This window comes from Vitis vinifera, chromosome 6, assembly GCF_030704535.1.
Source record: "Vitis vinifera cultivar Pinot Noir 40024 chromosome 6, ASM3070453v1".
NCBI classification, from domain to species: Eukaryota; Viridiplantae; Streptophyta; class Magnoliopsida; order Vitales; family Vitaceae; genus Vitis; species Vitis vinifera.
This window is the reverse complement of record NC_081810.1, coordinates 23,018,996-23,040,007: the sequence shown is the minus strand read 5'-3', so window position 1 is coordinate 23,040,007 and position 21,012 is coordinate 23,018,996. Positions and strand designations below refer to the sequence as shown.

General features: G+C 33.1%; 1 protein-coding gene across 1 annotated transcript; it reads right to left on the bottom strand.

Annotated features, from left to right (window-relative positions):
- Positions 1 to 634: 634 nt before the first annotated feature.
- On the bottom strand, positions 635 to 3,493 carry LOC100241698 (uncharacterized). Its single transcript, XM_002274625.4, has 5 exons — positions 3,141 to 3,493; positions 2,866 to 2,972; positions 1,725 to 2,232; positions 1,091 to 1,209; positions 635 to 1,000 (listed from the first exon to the last, which is right to left on the bottom strand). Exons 1-5 carry the CDS (start codon positions 3,402 to 3,404, stop codon positions 799 to 801), a joined length of 1,200 nt encoding a protein of 399 aa, XP_002274661.1. The 5' UTR covers positions 3,405 to 3,493; the 3' UTR covers positions 635 to 798.
- Between the last annotated feature and the right edge of the window lie 17,519 nt (positions 3,494 to 21,012).

The window sequence follows — 21,012 nt, the reverse complement described above, 5'->3', positions numbered from 1 at the left end:
GAGCTACAGGACTTCTGTTTCATTCTTGTGTTATTTGTTCAAAAAGCATCCTAATGTATACTCTAGCAATTTCTGACGGCAGATCCTAGAAATAGATAAAAGGGTTGGATCTTATAACCTATTAAGAATGCCATCTACATGGGTATTGGGTGTTTGACATGGTCAGGGAGCTCATATGGTCATCTTTGAACCTACATGTAGGCTCCATAAATGGAAGGAGAATAAATGGTCATCTTTGAACCTACATCTTTTGATACCATGTTACTTACCAATTATCCTAAAAGGTCCAGTTGTTGGGTAATAGTGGACCAATAGTCTTATGTCAAAGCTCATTTGGGCGACACTGCTAACAATTACAAAACAAACTGCATGCAACAAGGTAGTATTTAGCAATGTATTACCTTGTCTGGATAAAGAGAGGAGGAAAAAGGATTGGGGAATAAAAGGATAAACTGGAGATGTAACTATGACATTGCTTGGTAGCTCTCCACTAGAATAAAAAAAAGCAGCAAAGCTATATATAATAGTTAATACTACAGGATCTGTTAAGCTTCATTTAGTCTATAGGTAGCATTAACTAGTGGAACTGTATGACAAGATATAGGAATATGTAAGAATCAAAACTCAAGTACAGTTAAAAGGAAAATTTTGGCAGTGAATTAATCATTCAAATTCAACAAAAGTTTACAATTGTGAATATACCTCTGATTTACCAGGTTTTGAGATCATTTATTCTTTCCACTGCTGTTAGAACCAACACGACATCAACCCAAGGGCTATCAGATAAAATCTCAAGAATCATTTTACAACACCCACAATATATGCATTCCATGCATCTTGTTGCTGAAAACTTGCAACCTCTTCATATTTCACATCTTGCCCAATACCAAATCCCTCCGTGCTTCTGTTTTCTTCAGTATCGGGCATTTGTCGAATCCAAAAATGGACGGAATGAAATCCAGCCTCTTCTAAGCAGTCTTTAATCTCGGGCAACGACCACCTGGTCACATGACCATCATCAATATCAATGAGAAGAAAGCATGGCTCAGAAATGTCAAAAGTAGAACAGATCTTAACGAAGACAACTTACAGCCTCCAGCTGTATGAAAATGCATGGCGAAGTTTTCTCTGCTGTTTCTGGAGATGAAAATGGAGGCTAATTCTTGTCTTGCGTTGAATGATGTCAAATTCAGCTTGCTCCCAGTAATACTGTAAATGACGATAAGAAAGGTAAAATTTTAATTGATCAGAATCATTTAAAAAAGAAAAGACTCCTGTGATGGATGAATCGATATGATTTTCCATGGACTTGAATACACTTGTATTGGGAGAACAGGGAACGTGGGGGCCACAGATTGAACTAAACTAACTTTTCTATGGATAAATCTGGAAAATAAATGAGACTCTAATAATATGCTTCATTTCTCCATCCAGAAATGGAAAGGACTGAAATGGTAAAGGATGGTGCTGCATGCATGACGAGAAATGGAAATCAAATATTATTATACCAGTTGGACTACTACACAGATAATTGAGAATCTGTTTGACAAGAATTGTCTTATATCAGTTTGTGCAATGCTATCTTACTAAGGCTTGTTATGGAACTAAAAGGAATCGGCCACACCCAATTTGATCATAGCCGCCTTTTGACCATGAAATTTTGATTGACACAGCTGAAAAGCGACAGTAATATCTTGTGAGTATTCAAAGCAGAAAGATGATACCGTAAAATTGGGAAATCTCCTCTGAAGCCTCAGCTTGCACTCTGATGATGTGCCTCCATACAAGTCCATCACAAATATGCCACCCTTTTTGGATAAGACATCAAGGACATGCTTGAAATACAAGACCAGCTCTCCACGTTTATGGAGACAACAGCAGCTGTAGTTAAAAGCACACACTATGTCTCTTGCAGGCAGTCCGAAGTTTCTTTTTATGATCTCACCATCGGTAGAAGCATTAGGGCATGCTTGTATGTTAGAGTCCAATGGAACAGTCCCTGAATCAGCAATGCTATCTTCCAATGTAAAGTTTCTAATGATGTCTGAAAGCTGGGATTTTACTAGCTTAGACTCAAGAGGTTGCAGAACATTCCCATGAAACAAGGATAATCGGGAGTATCCATCAGCCCCAATTTTATTCACATTGTTTTCCATGCACCAATCAAGTGCCTCAACATCCAAATCCAATCCTACAGCTGTTCGCCGTGGGTCACTCCGGAGCCATTCTGTACTGTCAAACACACAGAACATATAAGTTCACTCTTCTAGGCTGTATCTAACACTGCAATCAAGCAGCAGTCTACAGATTGCCAGTTTAAAAAGGTGGCACTTTTTACACTATTTTAAGAAGAAAGCCCGTAAGCATAAATTGTTCACCCTAATTCCAAATTAAGCCAACAGTCAGAACCATAGCCCCTACACCATTAACCATGCCCCGAAAAAAGCGAAGTCTGTTCAACCAAAAGTCATAATCTAAAAGCCATGAGGAGCATAATGCACAAATATTGCAAACTAAGATTAACAAAGTCACCTGTTTATCATTCATGACAAAACCATCCAATGGTTACAGGCGTTTTATCAAACAGCTTGCCCTCAATCTACCGGCAACTTTATAAACCAAACCCTCCCACGCCAAAAAAAGGGGAAAAAAAGAGGGGGGCAAACAAACAAAAATTCAAATAAGAACTCTAACCCGCTATACTGTGCCTTGAATTGAAACATCATATAGGATAAAATGGGTGGCAATCAATTATCATCATACACTGTTTAACCTAAAAGCTTAAACTGTTTCATAAAGGACCGACAATGTATATCCAGCGAATAACATTTGGTACCCAGAAAAAATAAATAGTTTATTATGTACCTAAGAAGAGCGGTGCCGCAAAAATCTTCCTGGAGATGGAGAGGCACTCTCCCACCCACATACATCAGAAAGAACTTCTGCAGATAGCTGATGTCTCCTTTGGGCGACTACATTCAAGGAAACCAATTTCAACTACTATGGTTTCTCAGAAGACCAAGGGTAAAATTAAACATCAAAGATTCCAGTTAAGTTCTTTTACTTTCCTTTCCTGCATTTTCCTGGCAACCAAACGGGAAGAATTTGAAAATGATTCAGTTTCATGAGTGGGTCGTTACCTGAACAGATTGCTGATAGAGTAGGAACTTGGACGGCATATCATCTGTTAATGGGTTTGGATCAGCACCATCTTCTTCTTGTACTTCATCTTCATCTTCAACTTCTTTGTCGTCTTCAATGTTGATACCTCTAGAAGACGATTGGAGAGTTTCATCACTATAGTGATAGTGATGATGATGGCCTTCATCGTCTTCTTCTTGAGGAAAGTAGGAACCTCTTGGAGGCTTCTGTTGCTGTCTCTGCTTCTTCCCGCTCTTTCCCATTTTTTCTCGGCTGCCTAACGCACAAATTCTACCTGCTGCTATTTGACCAACCCTAACCTTAAAAAGGCGCACACTAATACGTAAAAGGGTTAATTTCACTTCCCTTCACTTCCCTTTTTATAGAGATTTTTGGTAAAACATTAAGATAGGTATGTTTAGCAATTTTCATTTTAAAAAAAATAAATTATATTCTCTAAATTTTTTTATATATAAAATAAATTATAAACATGAATGAAAATATCCGTAATTATAGATATATTGATACTTTGATTTTACGGATATGTGAGTATTTAAGACAAAAAGTTAAAATTTTTAATCTTTATATGTAGAAAAAATATAGTCACCAACTACGGTTTTAACTTAAAAATTTTTAAGTAAATTTTTTTTTATTGATAATTAAGTAGTTTTTGTACTATGGTACCTCATCTCATCCCTTATGGAGAGGGGAGTCTGATAGATGTCATGTAATACATTGGTATCACTTCATATATGGATCATGAAACTCTTCATAGTACCCATTGTTGGTGGTGCATTGCAATTTTATTACTTTATTTATAAATTTATATTTTCCTTGTATTTAATCAATATACAAAATATATAATAAGATAATAAAATTAACTTATTTATAATAATTTTATTTTAATTAATTTATACTATAATATATAAAATATATTTATAATTATAATTTATAAAAAAATGTATATAATATATATATGTATATATATAAAAGATATGTATAATATATATATATATATATATATATATATATATATATATATATATATATATATATATATATATATATATATAAACTGTTATATGGATTTCAAACAACAATCTAGGTGGTTCAATGGCACAACTTGTTTATTATAAATCCATGTGCTTGGATTTGAACCTTGCTCTCGTCATCTATTTGACATTTTTTTTAAAGGGTAAAACACTATCCCACATCGATAACTTGAAAGAAAATAAAGCACCATTTAATAGATGGTGCCTCTCTTCACGTGCATGATTGGTGTAATGGGTCTAGGCGAGGCTGTCGTGTGTGTGGTTGATGTGGTAGGCTTGAGCATGGCTAGCACCTTCCAAGCCTAATAACAACAATGTTAAAATTTTGGCAAACCTAACTTGAAAAGGTGTTGACGTGGTACCAACACTAATAAATTGACAAAAAATGGGGGAAAAAGTGGAAAAATCAAGATGATGAAATTTCCATCCCATTATTGTATCGATTGTGTTCGAAACTCAATATATCGGTGATATTTATTTGAAATATCACAACATTTCAATCACTACTTATGTCATCCCCCCCTATTTGTGGAATGTAGGTCTTTCTCTATTGAACAAGATGGGGGTATCATTTGTTGGAGGCTAAATTGTCACAGTACTTCCTCTGAGTGATGCCACTTAATAATGTCCCAACAGATAAGAGGTGACATCATCTGCTAAATCTCTTGATCTACTAGAGATATCCTTGGAAGATGGAAAACCAAGTTTCCTATGCAAGGCTCCCATAAAACCTATAAATATTGACATTTTACATCAATAATGTTAATGCTTACAAGGTTAACAATAACACATTACACCTTATATATACCTGGTCCTAGGTTTGTGCATCTAATTGGTCTCAATAAAATGTCAACATACATAATAGGTTATAATCCCATGATAAAAGTACTTTCCACCTACATCCCAATGGATTAGCTAGTAAAGCCTGGTCTAATAATGTCCCGTCTTGTAATTCCTAATCCTCAATAAGAAAATTATCGGTCACATTATGATCTAAATGATAAGCTATTGGAGGGCTACCGTCAACCCACGTGGGGTCTCTTCTAAGACTACAATTGGATAAAATAAGACATTATAAATGTTACACAAATTATAAACTTAAAGTACTTATAAATTGTTATCTACTATGAACAATTAATTATACTTGTAATAGTATGACACATCTAGCAATGTTGGTAGCACCATCCAAACTCGCTTGACACAACTCCTTATATAGGCATGGTAGGACTATACTACCCTAACTATACATAGATGTTTGAGTCAAGTCTTTAAGCAATGGGAGATAATACATACATGCATGCTTTTCTTGTCTATGAATAGTGTTGAACCTAGTAAGTAATGCTAGTATGAAAGCTTGTCCATATTGCTCTAGTGTGGCATCATCTATATCTATTACTGGATGGAAGAATTGATGACATAGTCATTGTGTCGATATTGTTGACCTTTTAATCTCATATCTAGGTAAGATCACACTTAAAAGCTTATAACATAGTAGTGACCAATTTAAGTTACATGTGCTAGTGAATACAAAGTCTTTAGATACAACAACATCCTATAAAGTAATGGTCATCTCCCTAATAGGTAGGTGAAATGTGCGTGTCTTAGGATGCCATATGTCAACAAGACTTGTGATAAGTCCCCAATGTAGTGTTATGTGTCCAATACAGTAAAAGCTAGACCAAATAACATAAGGGTGAATATGAGGATCTAGCTCTTGCTCCCACATAAACTTAGATATATGTTGTTGACAAGTTAAAACTAAAGTACGCTACAAAATACAAATAAATCAATTAGATAAACAACTTAATTTTTGTCATTTTTTAAAGAGATATTATGTGCTTTCATGTACATACTTAACTAGTCTCAACTAAATGAGACCTATGTCTATCATACAAAACCAAAATAGACCTATCTAATAGATTTGGATCAAAACTACATCATATATACTTCATATCTATAACACAATTAAGAAGATAAATGCTAAAATAAAAAAATAAAATTAGAGATACAAATTTAATAAACAATACTTCATTTTTTTTCATGGACATTGTCTTCAAATAGAAATAACCTAATTATGCAAATTACATTAATATTAATAATCAAATCATCAACAAAACCATCATATATCAATTTAATAAATTTAAGTATTTCAATGCATTTCTAACTAATAAACAACCCATACTAGTCCAATTTAAAATTTAAAATAGAAATTCAATGATTCATATTGTTAATTTTTATAATAGAAAATTTAAAAATTTTGACAGAATTTTCTCTATATTTGAACATTATTACAAATACAAATAGCTTGATTACACAAATTACATTAATATTTATAATCAAATCATTAATAACCAAACCCAATAATTGCATAAAAATAGTATTATAGTAGCTTGCAACATCATAATATCAATGAAAATTACACACATACATCACATGGTTTTATCAACTTTATTCCTATTTTGACAAGATCGGCGATTGTGGCCACTTTGTTTGCACAACCCACATACAATAAAAGTCTTGCCATTTCTAATATCCATTTCATTATGAAAATGACTTGATTTAGGTCGTCCATTGGATATACGTTTCATCGACTCAAAATGCACGATAATTGAACCATTATAAAGAGACCACTCATACATATTGAAGATGAAATGGAACAAGGCTGCTTAAGTATTATAATATGATAGTGTATTGTAGTTGTGTTGAACAAGTGATCTAAAATCAATTGAATGAAAATGACAAGCTGCTAGGATATAACTGCATGGGAATCCATATATGAGTGTTTTACCATATGTGTATGTATGCTCATGTAAGTTGACATGAAATGTTTGACCACCACTTGAGCTATTCTTAGTACTCTTACTAGTTTTTTTTTACCTAAAATCGTCTTTAAATATGATAATATAAAATAATCTCATGAGATCCCACCTTAACCACGTTTGCCTGAAATTTAGCATCGACATATGGAGTGTATTTCTCACCCAAAGCTAGTCAATCGACAACTTGTTTCCTTTTTACAACAAAGTAACTATTTATCCAAAAAAATATCAATTGAACCAAGGTAGTTACAAGTAAGCTACAATCCCTTTTAAACACATTATTGAACACCTTCGACATGTTTGTAGTCATGATGTCATATGTTCAACTTTCCTCATGAGAAACACCCATTTCTAAAAACGGATTTGTCTCAAACCATTTTTGAGCTTTTGAATTAATCTTCCTAATTGTGTCCATATATTTATTGAATTTTTCGATCTTGGTTTTTAAGGTTGCTTTGCACAACAAAATTTTCAAATATTTTGTTCTTGAATAGGTCATAAAATTGTTGGCAAGATGATGCATACAAACACTAAGATATGTGCATGGCTAGACCTACCAAGATGAGCATTGCTCATTGTAGCCATAATGGCCGAATGTCGATTTAATATAACACAAAGTCTCCTCCTTTGAACTACTCCAATTCTAATACATGCTAAAAACCATCCCTAACTATCAATATTCTCACATTTTGTTATGGCAAAAGATAGTGGAATAACTTATTATTTCCATCACAACCCATAACAATCATTAAAGTGCCTTTATACTTCTCATACAAATGTGTACCATCATTAACATAACTTCAATGGATGGATGAAATACCAAAAAAACTTACTAAAATATTTCTTCATTCTACATATTACCAGAAAATGACTTTGAAATTACAACACATCTCAAATTTGTTTGCTCTAACACATCTTAGATTTGTTTGCTCTAATGCAATGAAGAAATGTTGTAATTCCACGTATGACTTATAAAATTCACTAAATAAGTTAGTAAGTGCTTTCAACTTTACTATAGATGCCTTTTTGTATGACATTTGGTATATAAATTTCTTCATAATACTTGCTTGAATAGTAGCCATTGACAATTTGAACCATGCCTCAATCATTCCCTAGATATGAGCAATAATCAAGTTGAAGTCTAATTATTCATGGTCTTGATTCAAGTAAGGATTGACACATTTGTGTGGATCATTATATTTGTTTATTGCATATAAAAATGTACCTTTCACAATCATAGCACAAAGTTTCCATGGGCATTAAGATTTCCCAACCTTTTTCTATATTAGGAATAACAACTTTTTAGTCGAAAAACAACAATGTACTCTTGGTGTGTAATAATAGAGTACATTTTTGCAATTGTAAATTTACTTTTGAATTGAAAACTTGGTTAATTATGAATTTTCTATAAGAGTTTCCAATATTAGTATTTCTCTATGGAGTCCAATCACTAGAAACAACATTACCAATGTTTTCTACCTTGTCATACTCAAAGAAGAAACTAAGTGATATTGAACGAGAGAAAACTCCACTAGGTCCTCAAGATTTGGGTTATTTAACACGTCACAACCTTCCCCATCCCCAAACACATATCTCCCTTGTTTGCTTTTCTATTGCTTCATGAAGAGCTAAGAACGATGAAACAATATTAGCATTATTTTCTTCCTCATCCATAAATTCAAATGTTTCATGCCCATCATGTTGAACATCTTTAGCTCCCTTACTTTGATCATTACCTTCTTAGGCTTCACATTCTTTTTCATCTTCATTTACTCTACACCCATAAGTTAATGCAATTAGGGCACTATTAAGCCCACAATTGTAGTCCAATTCCTCAACATTATTATTTTTGCCAATCAATAAATGTGTGAAGTTATTGAAGAATGGATTCAATTGTGGTTTTACCAACACTTGTTCAATATACAATTCAATTTCATCCATTCCAAATGTGTTAAACAATTTCAACATTTGAGATAAACTATTATCATCCTATTTCCTTTTTCAAATGATACCTACAATTGACAACTAATTAAAAATGTTGTTTGTCAATATTAATCATCGGGTATATCATACCTAATAATTGTTCAAATATAGAACTAACAAGAATATCCGACAACACAATTACAACTTCATCTCCAACATACTTTATATTTATTTATGTCCTCAACATTTTTTCATTACAAAAGCATAATATAGGAACAATATATTCAAATATGATTTACTTACAAAAAATACAATATCAAACCATTTCATAATGAATGAAAATAAATTACAATTTTGTTCAAACAATGACACCTACAAAAAGAAAATCATAGATGCAACAAAAAATGATATATAGGGAAATAAATATAGCAGCCAAACTAAAGACTTTTGTTGGGGAGGAGGGAGGAAAGGGCAGACAGGAAAGAGGGTTAATGAGAAAAATATTATATTATAGTTATAATTTATAATTATAAATAAAAAGGTAATTAATGATATTTATTATTATTAAAAATTAAATAATTTTATATATTAATTATGAAAATGTATCAAATTAAACAAACATAATACTAAGAACACTTAAAAAAATATATATGAAAAAAATTATCAAGAATATTTAAAGAATTTTTTTTTAAAAAAAATTATGCTCAAATCTAGGTGAGTTTGTTTGCCCTAAATCTCTATAGATGCATGCAAAATTTTTTTATACTTTTTCATTACATGTGTAATAGTTCAAATATAATAACTATCATATTGATGTTAGATGCATGCTTAGATCATCTAGGACATGCTAATATTTGTTTTTACTAAAGAGTTGAATCCCTTGGCTAATAAGTGCATGAATGTTATTTATTTATTTATGTTTGATTTGTTGGAATGCATGTTTAATTCTTAAATTGGGTTGTATGCTCATTAGAAAACATAAAATTTTCATTGCTATGTAAAAGTTTTAATTTTCATAGATTGAAATGTAAGCTCTTATGGAGCATTTACATTTTTAATTTTCTATTGTAATTCATGAGAAAAATCTCACTTTCATTGTTTTGATAATTAGATTATTATGCAAATGAAGTTGGAGGGGCTAGAAAAAATCTTGGTGTTTTTCAATTGTAATTAGTAGCTTCATGGAGGCAGAACATGCATTAGCCATAAGTAAATCACCAAAGGTGTGGTTGGAACATGATTAACAACGGATAATACATTGCAAGGAATTATTGTAGTATGCATTAGCCTCAAGTAGCATTATGAGATGTGGTTACCATGTTCAAAGTCGTGGTTGCAGTTAATAATTTAAAGGGTCTAAAGGCACATCGATCTTGGTGTTTCAACTTGATATTGAATGTGCAAAAATAAGATAAATAAAAATTTAATTTTAAAAAAAAATTATAAAAAGAAATATATAATTAAATAAGTTTAAAAAGTAATAAATAAAATATTTGAAAATTAAAATTGAAAACAAACCTAATTCTTTAATTACAAATCTCAAATAAAAAAAGAAAAAGAAAAATTACAATTAATACCACACATTTACATTAGCATTTAAAACACATCAATACCATATATTATATATCATACATAATAGCATTTAAAATAGTAAAAACTCCTATATTCAAATCCCTAATTCTCAAACCCATACCATGGGGAGAGAGGAACACCTTGGTTTGGCATAAGCAAAGGGCTTCATTTGTTACAAACAACAACATAGAGAGAAATGAGATACTAGCACCCAAGATCGTCATCAATGGAGGATAGGGGAACTAATATTTCTTATTAGCCACCACAACGACATCGTTGACATAAAAACACTATAGTCCCTTTGTTGTAAGGTTAGTGATGAAACACAACCTTCTCTTCTTACACTTCAAAGATAGTCATAGGTTGGACTAAAAAAAATTTCAATGGCTTCATTGAGGTTGTCTTCTTCATCACGAGTCTTCAATCATGGGCTGTGAAAATTTTTCCTTTTGAAGAGAATAATTAGTTTTTCAAAGATTTCTTAATTTTGGTTGCTATATCATGTTTTTTTTTTTTTTGGTGATTTGGAAGGAAATATTATTTTTGTTCATCGAGTTTAACCAACTCTTGGTCAAGTCTTTGTTTAAGATGGTATTAGGTATTGGACTTGGCATAGAAAAGGTCGAGTCAGATATGACTTGATTGAGTCATATCAAACTCGACTGATACTTTGAACCTTAGTGGCTACCAAATACATTATTCAAGGGTAACACATTATGAGGCATGAATGTAGAATGCATTACCCACGATAAGGCTATGAGGCATGACTACAACATGCATTAATCATGATTAGTGCCATGAGATGAAATTTAGCACACATTAGTCATGTGCAACACACGGTGTTGCAACATGCCTCTCATGTGTGACCTTTTTTCACACTAACTTGTATGTAGTCCAACCCATTGTTTTATATTTATTTACCAAGCTACTATATTGCATCAACTCTTAACCTTAAGAGAATATTGAGCTAGTGTTGATGTCTTTAATGACTTTAACAGATAGGTGAGACCTTGAGGTGGTCATATATCCCCTATAGATTAGGTTACTATTGATTAAGATATGTGACATAGGTATTCTCAATATAGGCACTATGATATCTCATGAGTTTGAGACAATGTATCCCTTGAGGTGATCCTACGCACTTTTGATAATGAAATATGTGATTACAATAATTCCTTTAATGGAATTTGACATATGTTCTTAGTGAGTTAACTTGTTAGTTGATCATATAATAGGAAGATTTGACATTTAAGGATAGTAAAGATAATCTTAAGAAGATGATAGCTCATACTTTATCAGATTACGAACATTGGTTCATGGGGAGCTTACATGCAATGGTTAGTAGGTCATAGACCTACGAAATTAATTAAATTAGATTTAATCAATTTACTTATTGTTCATAAGATATTGGAGTGCAGTTAACTCTTTTTAAACGGATGTTGATCAACTTTAAAATTGGATTATGAGAGAGTCAATATTTTCGTATGGGTCCTAATAGTCCTTACTTTAACTCACACTCTTTAGCAACTTGTTATTTTTTTAGATTCATGGGATTTTATCCATATGCATAAGGGCATTTTGATAAAAGTATAAGGTTACAAACGAGCTTATATATGGTCATTTTATATTACACTAATTAATTAATTGAAGCTTAATAAGGTTAATTAATTAAGATCCAATGACTTAAATTAAGTGACCCAAACCCAAGATGAGCTTAAGTCAGGAAGTTTACATAAACTCCTTTAGGGAAAGTTAGACACTTTTAGCCATTGTCTTCTAGATAGAGAGCCCTATCATTCATCCCTGTGGAGAAAAAAGTCCATCCTTCTCAAGTATCACATTCTAAGAGAGAGCCATCAAGTAAAAGATCTTTAGTTTTCGAGATCTACTTTATCGACTAGAGTTGATATAAGAACATTAAAATAAAAGGGGATGCTTTTAAACCCTTAAATCTAAAGTTTTTTTTTTTTAAAAAAAAAAAAAATCATAAATGCTTTCATTATGCTTAGATCTAGATACTTAGGAGGATTATATGCATGCATCTTCATGATCCAAGGATCGGATTGGGTTTTTCTAAGGTAATCCAACACCCATTCCCTTTTACCCCCATTTTTGTTGTTGTTGTGTTTTAGTGGTCTTATCATATATCTAACAACTCTAAAACATGATAATTAACACCATTAAAGCACAATATGATGGATTTGTATAGTGTACACTCATGTACTATAAACCTTACACTGGTTGATAACTTATATACGCCTATGGTTATCAACCTAAAAATTTTTAATCATTTGATGGAAAGGGAAATTTGAAGCAATAGACTACATAGTTTATCAAAACTTGCAACAATATAGGCATAGAGGCTGGCTGACCTCTTGGTCAAAGAATTTGTTTGTTTTCACTATAAAAAAAAAAAACAAAACACTTTTGATGTCTTAAGCTCAAATTCACTGATAGTTCATATCAAATGGAGAGTTCCCTCAATTGCTTCTATAGTACATGATAAACAACAAGCATGATAGAGCGTACCAATACCAAGCAATAGAAAGAAGAGCTAGTAATTAACTACATCAACCATTAACATTCTTTAAGTCTTGACTGCAAGGATAAATTATTTTAGGTGTCAATAGTGAAAATATACATATAGGGTATGCACTTGGAGCTTCTATACATTTTCTAAGGCATATGACCGTGGACCTTTGAAGAGTTTATTACATGAGTACATATCATAGAGTTTAGTATAAAAAAAAAATAAGGGAAAACATGTCTATTGAAGAACTTAAAGTTGATATGAATAAGGATAAAAACACCATTGATGAGAATGAAGAAAGTGAGACATCAAATTTGACCATAGTTATTTTCAAACCTTAAGAATGGAAAAAACTAATTATAAGTTGGAGTTTAGTTCTCTTAAATGAGTCATTAAATGTTCAAACAAAAGATGAGGTGAAACCAATGGATATGTTTCAAATATCTAATATAACAAGTTGAAAAGTGGAGATGCTTGTAAAAGCATGAGCTTAAATTGCATGTTACTCCTAGCTTAGAAGAGCTTAAGCTATAGTGATAAAAAAAGAAAAAAAAATATTCTAAAGAAATACATATATTGGCAAATTTCTTAAACCAAAAGAAAAAAGTTTCTTAAATTAAAGAAGTCAATTTAAGAGATTCTAAATTAAATTCTCTAACTTCTCCCTTAAATGTAAGTGTCTTTCTTTAGCATGAAGCATTCTAAAAAAGAAAGAAGATGCAACTCATATGCCAAATAACAAATTAAAGTTTCAAAAGTTAGGATCAAACTTTAAACATTCTTTAATAAGTGCATAGAGAAATGTCAAGTATAATAATAATAAAAAGTGACATTCATCTACTTTCAAAGCCAAAAAATAAAAATTCAAATTCTCTTTTGTTCTTTAGAATATTAGAGCAAGTTCTTATAAGTTTACTTAAAACCAAACCATTCTTTACTCTCAATTAAATTTTATTCCAAAAACACATGTTTACCACATTTGGATCGAAATCAAGTCTAAGCTTGACACATTCTTCAACAAACTTATATCAAACATGATACTAAAGTGTCATTCATCTACCTTCAAGGCTAAATATCAAGACAAATCCAAAGGATTTTCTATTGTTTTTCAAAATACTTATGGGAAGAAGGTAACTCTTGCACTGCCTTTATTTGAGTATAATCTATTTCAATTCCACATTTTGTGACCACGAAACCTAAAAACTTTCCAGTAGATATGCTAACTGGACACTTAGTAGGATTTAACTTCATCCCAAAGTGTTGCAATAGGTCAAAAGCTTGTTGTAAATTTGCATAGTGATATTCCTGTCTTTTGCTTTTTACAAGTATATCGTCTATATAAACTTCCGCCGTTTTGCTTAGTATTGGATAAAATATTTTTGTCATGAGTCACTGATAAGTGGCTCCTACATTTTTAAGGCAAAAAACATAACATTGTAACAAAAAGTCCCAAAAAAAGTTATGAATGCTGTCTTTTCTGAATCAGGAGGATACACGGGGATATGATTATAACTAGAAAAAGTGTCCATAAATGACAATATTTTATGCCCCAAAGTGATATCAACTATTTGATCAATGCATGGTAAAGAGAAACCATCTTTTGGGCATGCCTCATTCAGGTTAGTGAAGTCAATATAGACCCTCTATTTGCCCCCCATTTTTTAGTACAACTATCACATTAGCTAGCCAGTTCGAGTAATAAACCTCTTGAAAGAATCCTGCATCGAGCAATCAGGATACTTCAAGTTGAACTATTTGTTGTCTCTCTGAATTAAGTCTTCTTACTTTTTGACGGACAAGCTTTGATCATGGGCGGATCTCGAGTTTATGGCTAATCACTTCAGGGGATATTCCTGGCATGTTAGAAAACTCATATGTAAAAATTTCGGCATTCATGTTCAGCTAGTTTACTAATAGTTGTTTTTCCTACTTTGTCAACATAGAGCTGACATAGGTAACCTTCTTTGGTCCCTATTTTGTACTTCTACACAAATGAGCGGGTCAACGATTGGGGACTTTCGCTCACTCATCTCCTTTAGTAATTGCTATTTCTGTTGGGACTCGATGTTAGTGCAGGTATTTTTATTTCCTCTCCCACGGGCCTGACTTTTACTTGATAACACTGTCTCGCGGCTAGTTGGCTTTCAAATAGATCAATTTGTCCTGTTTTCGTAAGGAAATCGACTTTTTGGTGATAAGTTGATGGGGTAGCTTTCATTTTGTGAATCCATGCTTGTCCCAATATGGTATTATAAGGCAAATGATTTGACACGACTGAAAAACAGACGTTCATGGCTATAGAATCGACCTCTACTGGCAAAACTATTTCTCCCAAATACCAGGTTGTCAAGCCATTGAGGCTTGTTAGTACTCGGCCTAGGCTTCCTAAAGTAGAAATTGGGATACCCATTTGCTTATAAGTAGAGATATGGAACAAATCAGCTGAACTGCCAAGGTCAACTAATACTCGACAGACTTGGAACCTAGCAATTTTAAGTGATAAGACAAGGACATCTTCATGCGGGACTATTACTCGAGTGAGATCTTGGGGGCTAAATGAGACAACCCCATCTATAGGTTCCATTGTCCCCGAAATAAAGGAGTACTACTTCATGCCAATCTTCTTTATACTGCTTGCTTCTTGAATCATTGCTCGCTGATGATGCTTTGACTTCCAATGTTGATCACGAGTCCTCTTTGAATGACATGAATGATTGGCAGGGTTCCTCCTGGTTGAACCATGCCGGCAGCAGCTTGCTCACTACTCCCTATAGTCGACCGTTCATTTTCTTGATATATTGGGAAAGCAAACGAACTCTCACCATGTCCACCAAATAACGAAGGTGTCGACACTCATAAGGTGTATGTTCGTGTTCTTTGTGATATTCACAATATCGAGTTTGATCCCGTTGTGTCGTGTCCTCTCTAAAAGCGAAATGCCATCTAAAACCAGACAAACTACTCATAATGGGAAGTAATTGTCCATATGTCAAACTAAGTGGGGTCCATCATTGGCGTGGTCTTTGGCTTTCTTCATTCCTACGCTGCTTCTTGCCTTATGAGGGGTTTCCCGGGCCCTTACTTTTATTCCTTGCATCTTTTCTTGCTTGTGCTATCTGTGTCGATGCTAAGACGAGGTTGGTTTCAACCTGTAAATCTTCTTCCAACATAGCATACTTGTTGGCCCTCCTAAAAAAATCATTAACTCTCTTTAGTGGCTTTTTAGAGAAAGATTCAAAGATAAAGGTCCCCGGTCCAATGCTACATTTAAAGGCTTGTAGTAAAGCGTCCATACTACACGTTTCTACCTGGAGCATTGTTTGGCTGAACTTGTGCATGAACTCGTGCAAAGACTCACTTTCTATCTTCTTCAGGTTTTGAAGACTGCTTATGTTAAACTTCTACCTCGTTGAGGACAAATAGTGAGCTACAAAGACTTTTAACATCTTCCCAAATGAGTGAATAGAATTAAGGGGTAGTTGGTCGAACCAAGCTAGGGTGGTGCCCTGAAAGCTTACTGGGAAGACCTTACAAAGGAGTTCATCGTTGTCGATATCTAGCATCATCATTTACCGATAATGCATTAGATGATCGAATGGATCATATGTACCATCATACATGATGAACTTAGAAATGGTGTACACTCTTGGGGGTGCATACATCAAAATATGTTGAGCGAATGGCGTTGTCATCATATCATTTTGACAACGAGTTGTGGCTCCTAAGGGTAACTTGTTCGGATGTTCGTGAGGGAGTTAAACTACAAAGGATAGGGGCTAAGCCATCCCTCCTATGACCTTAATACAGGGCAACCTCATCTATTGTTGGTTTTCTAGGTTCAAATATAATGGGGGTTGGGGCCTTCGTCGAGAGGTACTGTCTGTCTCATCGACGCCTTTAGTAACTAGCATTCTCGGGATCCTAGGGTCAGATGGGTGATGTCCTTCGTGCGAGTTTAAAATGGTGTGAGGAGTTTGACCAAGGGGAACTACGTGATCTAAAGGCTTCACCACATTATCATTGTTCTGCTGGCATAAATGATCAAGATTGTTTGTTGATTGATGCAACATTTGAATATGAGCATGTTGATCTTCAAGCTATGTTTGCAGCAAGGAATTTTCTTGCCTTAGAAACTCAATCTGAGCAAGGATGAATTCCATTCTTTTTCCTGTTTCGTCTGATGCCTTTTGAAATCCTCACGAAGAGTTTTTCGAGGTTGTGGCCCTTCGAAGAGTTGTTGTACTAATTGAATACTACAACTGACTATCTCCTATTGCCTGGCTTTCAACTCTAAACAAAAAGAGGTCTACGTTTAGTTCAAAGTGAAAATGATACTTTGACGTAGAACTTTCCCATAGACGATGCCACTTGTTGGAGCTAAAAATCTCTTGAGTTGTAGTCCTCTTCTCACCACATGTTTTCTTTTACTTGCCACCCAAGGCTCACCTGATGTTACCTCAGGATAACTTCCTCCTATGGTCAAGTCGGTTGGGGTTTTGTTATTTTTTGAAAAAGAATAATTTTTTGTAATGTTTTTTCTTACCTCCTATGGCTTGACCAGTTGCATTCATATATTCTCCATCTATTGATAAGTACGGAGACTCTAGGGGCACTTTCTTCCCCATTATTCATTCTCTTTTTTCCATTTCAAGTAGTTACAGCCCCAAGTGCTAATCTTCTCCACTACTCATGGATGATTCTTCCACGTGTTACTTTGCTACTTTTCTTGCTAGGCCATTCATGCTAGTTAGGCTTTAATCCTAGGCTAAGCTGACCCAACACAAAAGATGCAGAGGATAGTCTTAGATAAGCCCATTACCCCTATTTATGGGGGTACCCACAATTATCACACAACCATTTTGACACTCAAGAAAGGATTCAAAAGGCAAATCTCTAGAAATACTTTGAAATTGGGATTGAAGGTAATTGATCCTATCGGAATGGACCTTCATATTTCAAATTTAAATGATTTTGACCTAGGTGGTGTATCAAAGACTATTCGGGCATTGATGCATGAAGTGTCAACCTATGAAGGAGTAGAGGTTTTTGAAAACAGGAACCTAAGAGCAGTGGAGCTTGATGTGGATTGTTTTGCTAAAGAAACAAAATCAGTGGAGAGGCGTTCAGTTTGAATAGATGCTACTACCAAACATCACATGTGATGACTATCGCTACGACATGCTTTAGGAAACAATAGGGACTTTGATGGCATTGTACGAGCAAGTAGTTAGGATACATGCTTCGCCAATCAACACTAATGCTTACCATCAATTTGGTATGGATTGGGAATGCTAAAAGTGGCTTGCTTTCGAATAAGTAATTTCTAATAACCATGAAGAAGATGATATGCTATCCTGAATTAAGCTTGCTAAGATACAGTTCGCTTAACCTCCTATTTACATTGAGAAGAGTAATATGGAGTTAGAAGAAAATGGAACCAACTTTCGTAATAGGAGAATACACGATGAGGTTCAAAATGGGACAAGAATTTCAATCAACGGTTTATTAGGTTGAGCAAAAATATAGTGGTAAAGTCGTGACTTTGAAGCACTTCATGGAATGATGATGGGCATGCAAGAGTAGTATGCGCTTGGTTTTTACATGTTATTGATCGGATTTATTTTCTAGGCTTAGGTGGATGTTGTTTAAAGCTATAAGGGATGGGTTTTCAACAGATCAGTTAGGCTAGGAAGAGCATTAGGACAGTCAATTCGTGGACATAGCTCGTCTTGCAGAAATCAAGATATATTGGTTGTCTTTAATGATGCCATTTCAAGTGGGACTAACTCATTGAGTTGCTAAGTTCATTAAGAGATGAACATTCATAGAGATGTTTAATTCAACAGTGGAAGATTGGTAAGTTCTTTTCTAGTTTATCAGCAATCTATAAAAGCCTCCACATGCAATCACCCACACCTCTCCACCCTGGGACCTACTCATGCATGTATGGCTAGCTTGCCTCCCTCTTGATTTTATTTTCTTATTTTGACGGGAATTTACAGGTTTTTGAATATTTAAAAAAAAAAAAAATTCAATTAAAATTAACCAAGTTTTAAAAGCTCATATTCAAACTATTTTAGCACTAAAATTCCCAATTTCAATAAATTTTGTTGTCATTTTCTCTTTGCTAGCATTTTTCACTTTTTTCTCGATTTTAAATAAATATTCGATTTTCACATTTTGAATAAGCATGAATACAATTTTCATAATTCCAAAATAATGGAATTTATGAGATTAATTCATGCAAAATCAATTGGGCATTGGTGGGGCCCAACATCTGTGATTGATATTGATTGATTTATGCCCTACTCCGACATGCATGCGATTATTTTATACTTGGGTTAACCTTGTTTCCATGATAGCACACTATTATTTGTTGATAAGGTACGTTCCTACTCTCACTTTGTTTATTTATTCTCTATACATGACTTGAGTTCATTATGTAATTATTAATTGGTATACATTGATTTCCTTATCAATTGCCTTATTTGCCTCACCTTATTTAGTAGGGACCCATTTTTAGGGGGTTTAGAGGGGTGCTACGACTTGTCGTCTTACCTTCTCAATAGCTAACTCGACCCCTAGAACCACACTTGATTTTCACAGACCGTTTTTTCTTATTAGGAGTCGCACTTAGGGTTTTTCTTTTTTATTTTAATTTTCCTTTAAAAAATAAAACAAAATAAATGGCGTCCAAGTCTTTTCTAAAAATAAATTTTTCACAAATAAAAAACGAGTCGTGCCATCGAGTGGGAATGCATTGCAAAAAAATACCTTAATTTTATATTTACAATTAAAAAAAATACCAATTTTTTTAAATATTTACTATTAGAAAAAAATAAAACATCTCCCATATTTAGTATTATTTAAAAATAATTCTATAATTCTATAATTTAACAAGTAAATCTATGTACTTTTTTTAAAAAAAAACAAAAAGTTATACAACAGTTACATAAAATGTATAAATTCTTTTCTAAAAAGTTTATACTTAATTTATGTGCTTTAAAATTACTTTAAAAAATTTTTAAAATTTAAAATAGTAAAAAAAAAATTAATACCTTAATTTTTTAAACATATTTTAATCATTACTTTTTCATTATAAACCTTTAAAGGTTTATACATTTTATACAAAAGTTATTACTTTTTATTTTTAAAAATAGAAGAAAAAAATCAAAAGGATTCTATTTTTTTTTAATAAGTAAAAAAAATTTACAATACATAAAACAATACTATATATTAATATTATTTTAGGTTTTATTATTCACATAAATTTTTTTAATCAAACTTTTTTTATTTTGAAAAATTAGTAATATGCAAAAATGGAGAAGAGCAAAGAAAATGAATGAAAGGAATTATATCTCTTACAAAAGATGTTGGATAAGATATCTTCATTATTTTTGTGTCATTTGGAGATATGATAAAGTTAGAAGATTCATTCTATTTTATTACTAACTAAATATGTATAGGGCATATCATCTCATATTTTGCCTTTATCTTATCCTACGCCATATCCCATCAATCAAACATAACCTAAATCCTTTGGTATATGTTTCCATGGGTTTAGCTCAAATCTTGAGCAAGACCGCAGAGGAGAGAGGGGTGGGCAACTATGAGGTCCGCCCTAGGCCGGGAGCACGTTTCAAAACTAAAGTTAAGCTAAAACCAAGTTCATCCTATTTGCCCCACAATTCAAAACTCCACGAATTCATCTGCTCCATCTCTGTATCTTGTTCTCTAGAGGACACAAACTCTACCACCTTGTTATTTAGACGGCAATTTGAATCACATTGAGTCGGCCTCTCATAGAAGTTCATATTGCCAACAAAGTTGGAAATTTTGGGGTATAGCATTATTACACGTACCCAAGAAAAATAATTTCCTCCAAATGCAAAAGAGTCAAAAAGCTAACTCATACATATTCTCAACTTACAATGTGGGTCGGGCCTCCTTCATCACAAGAAGCAGAGCGACAAAG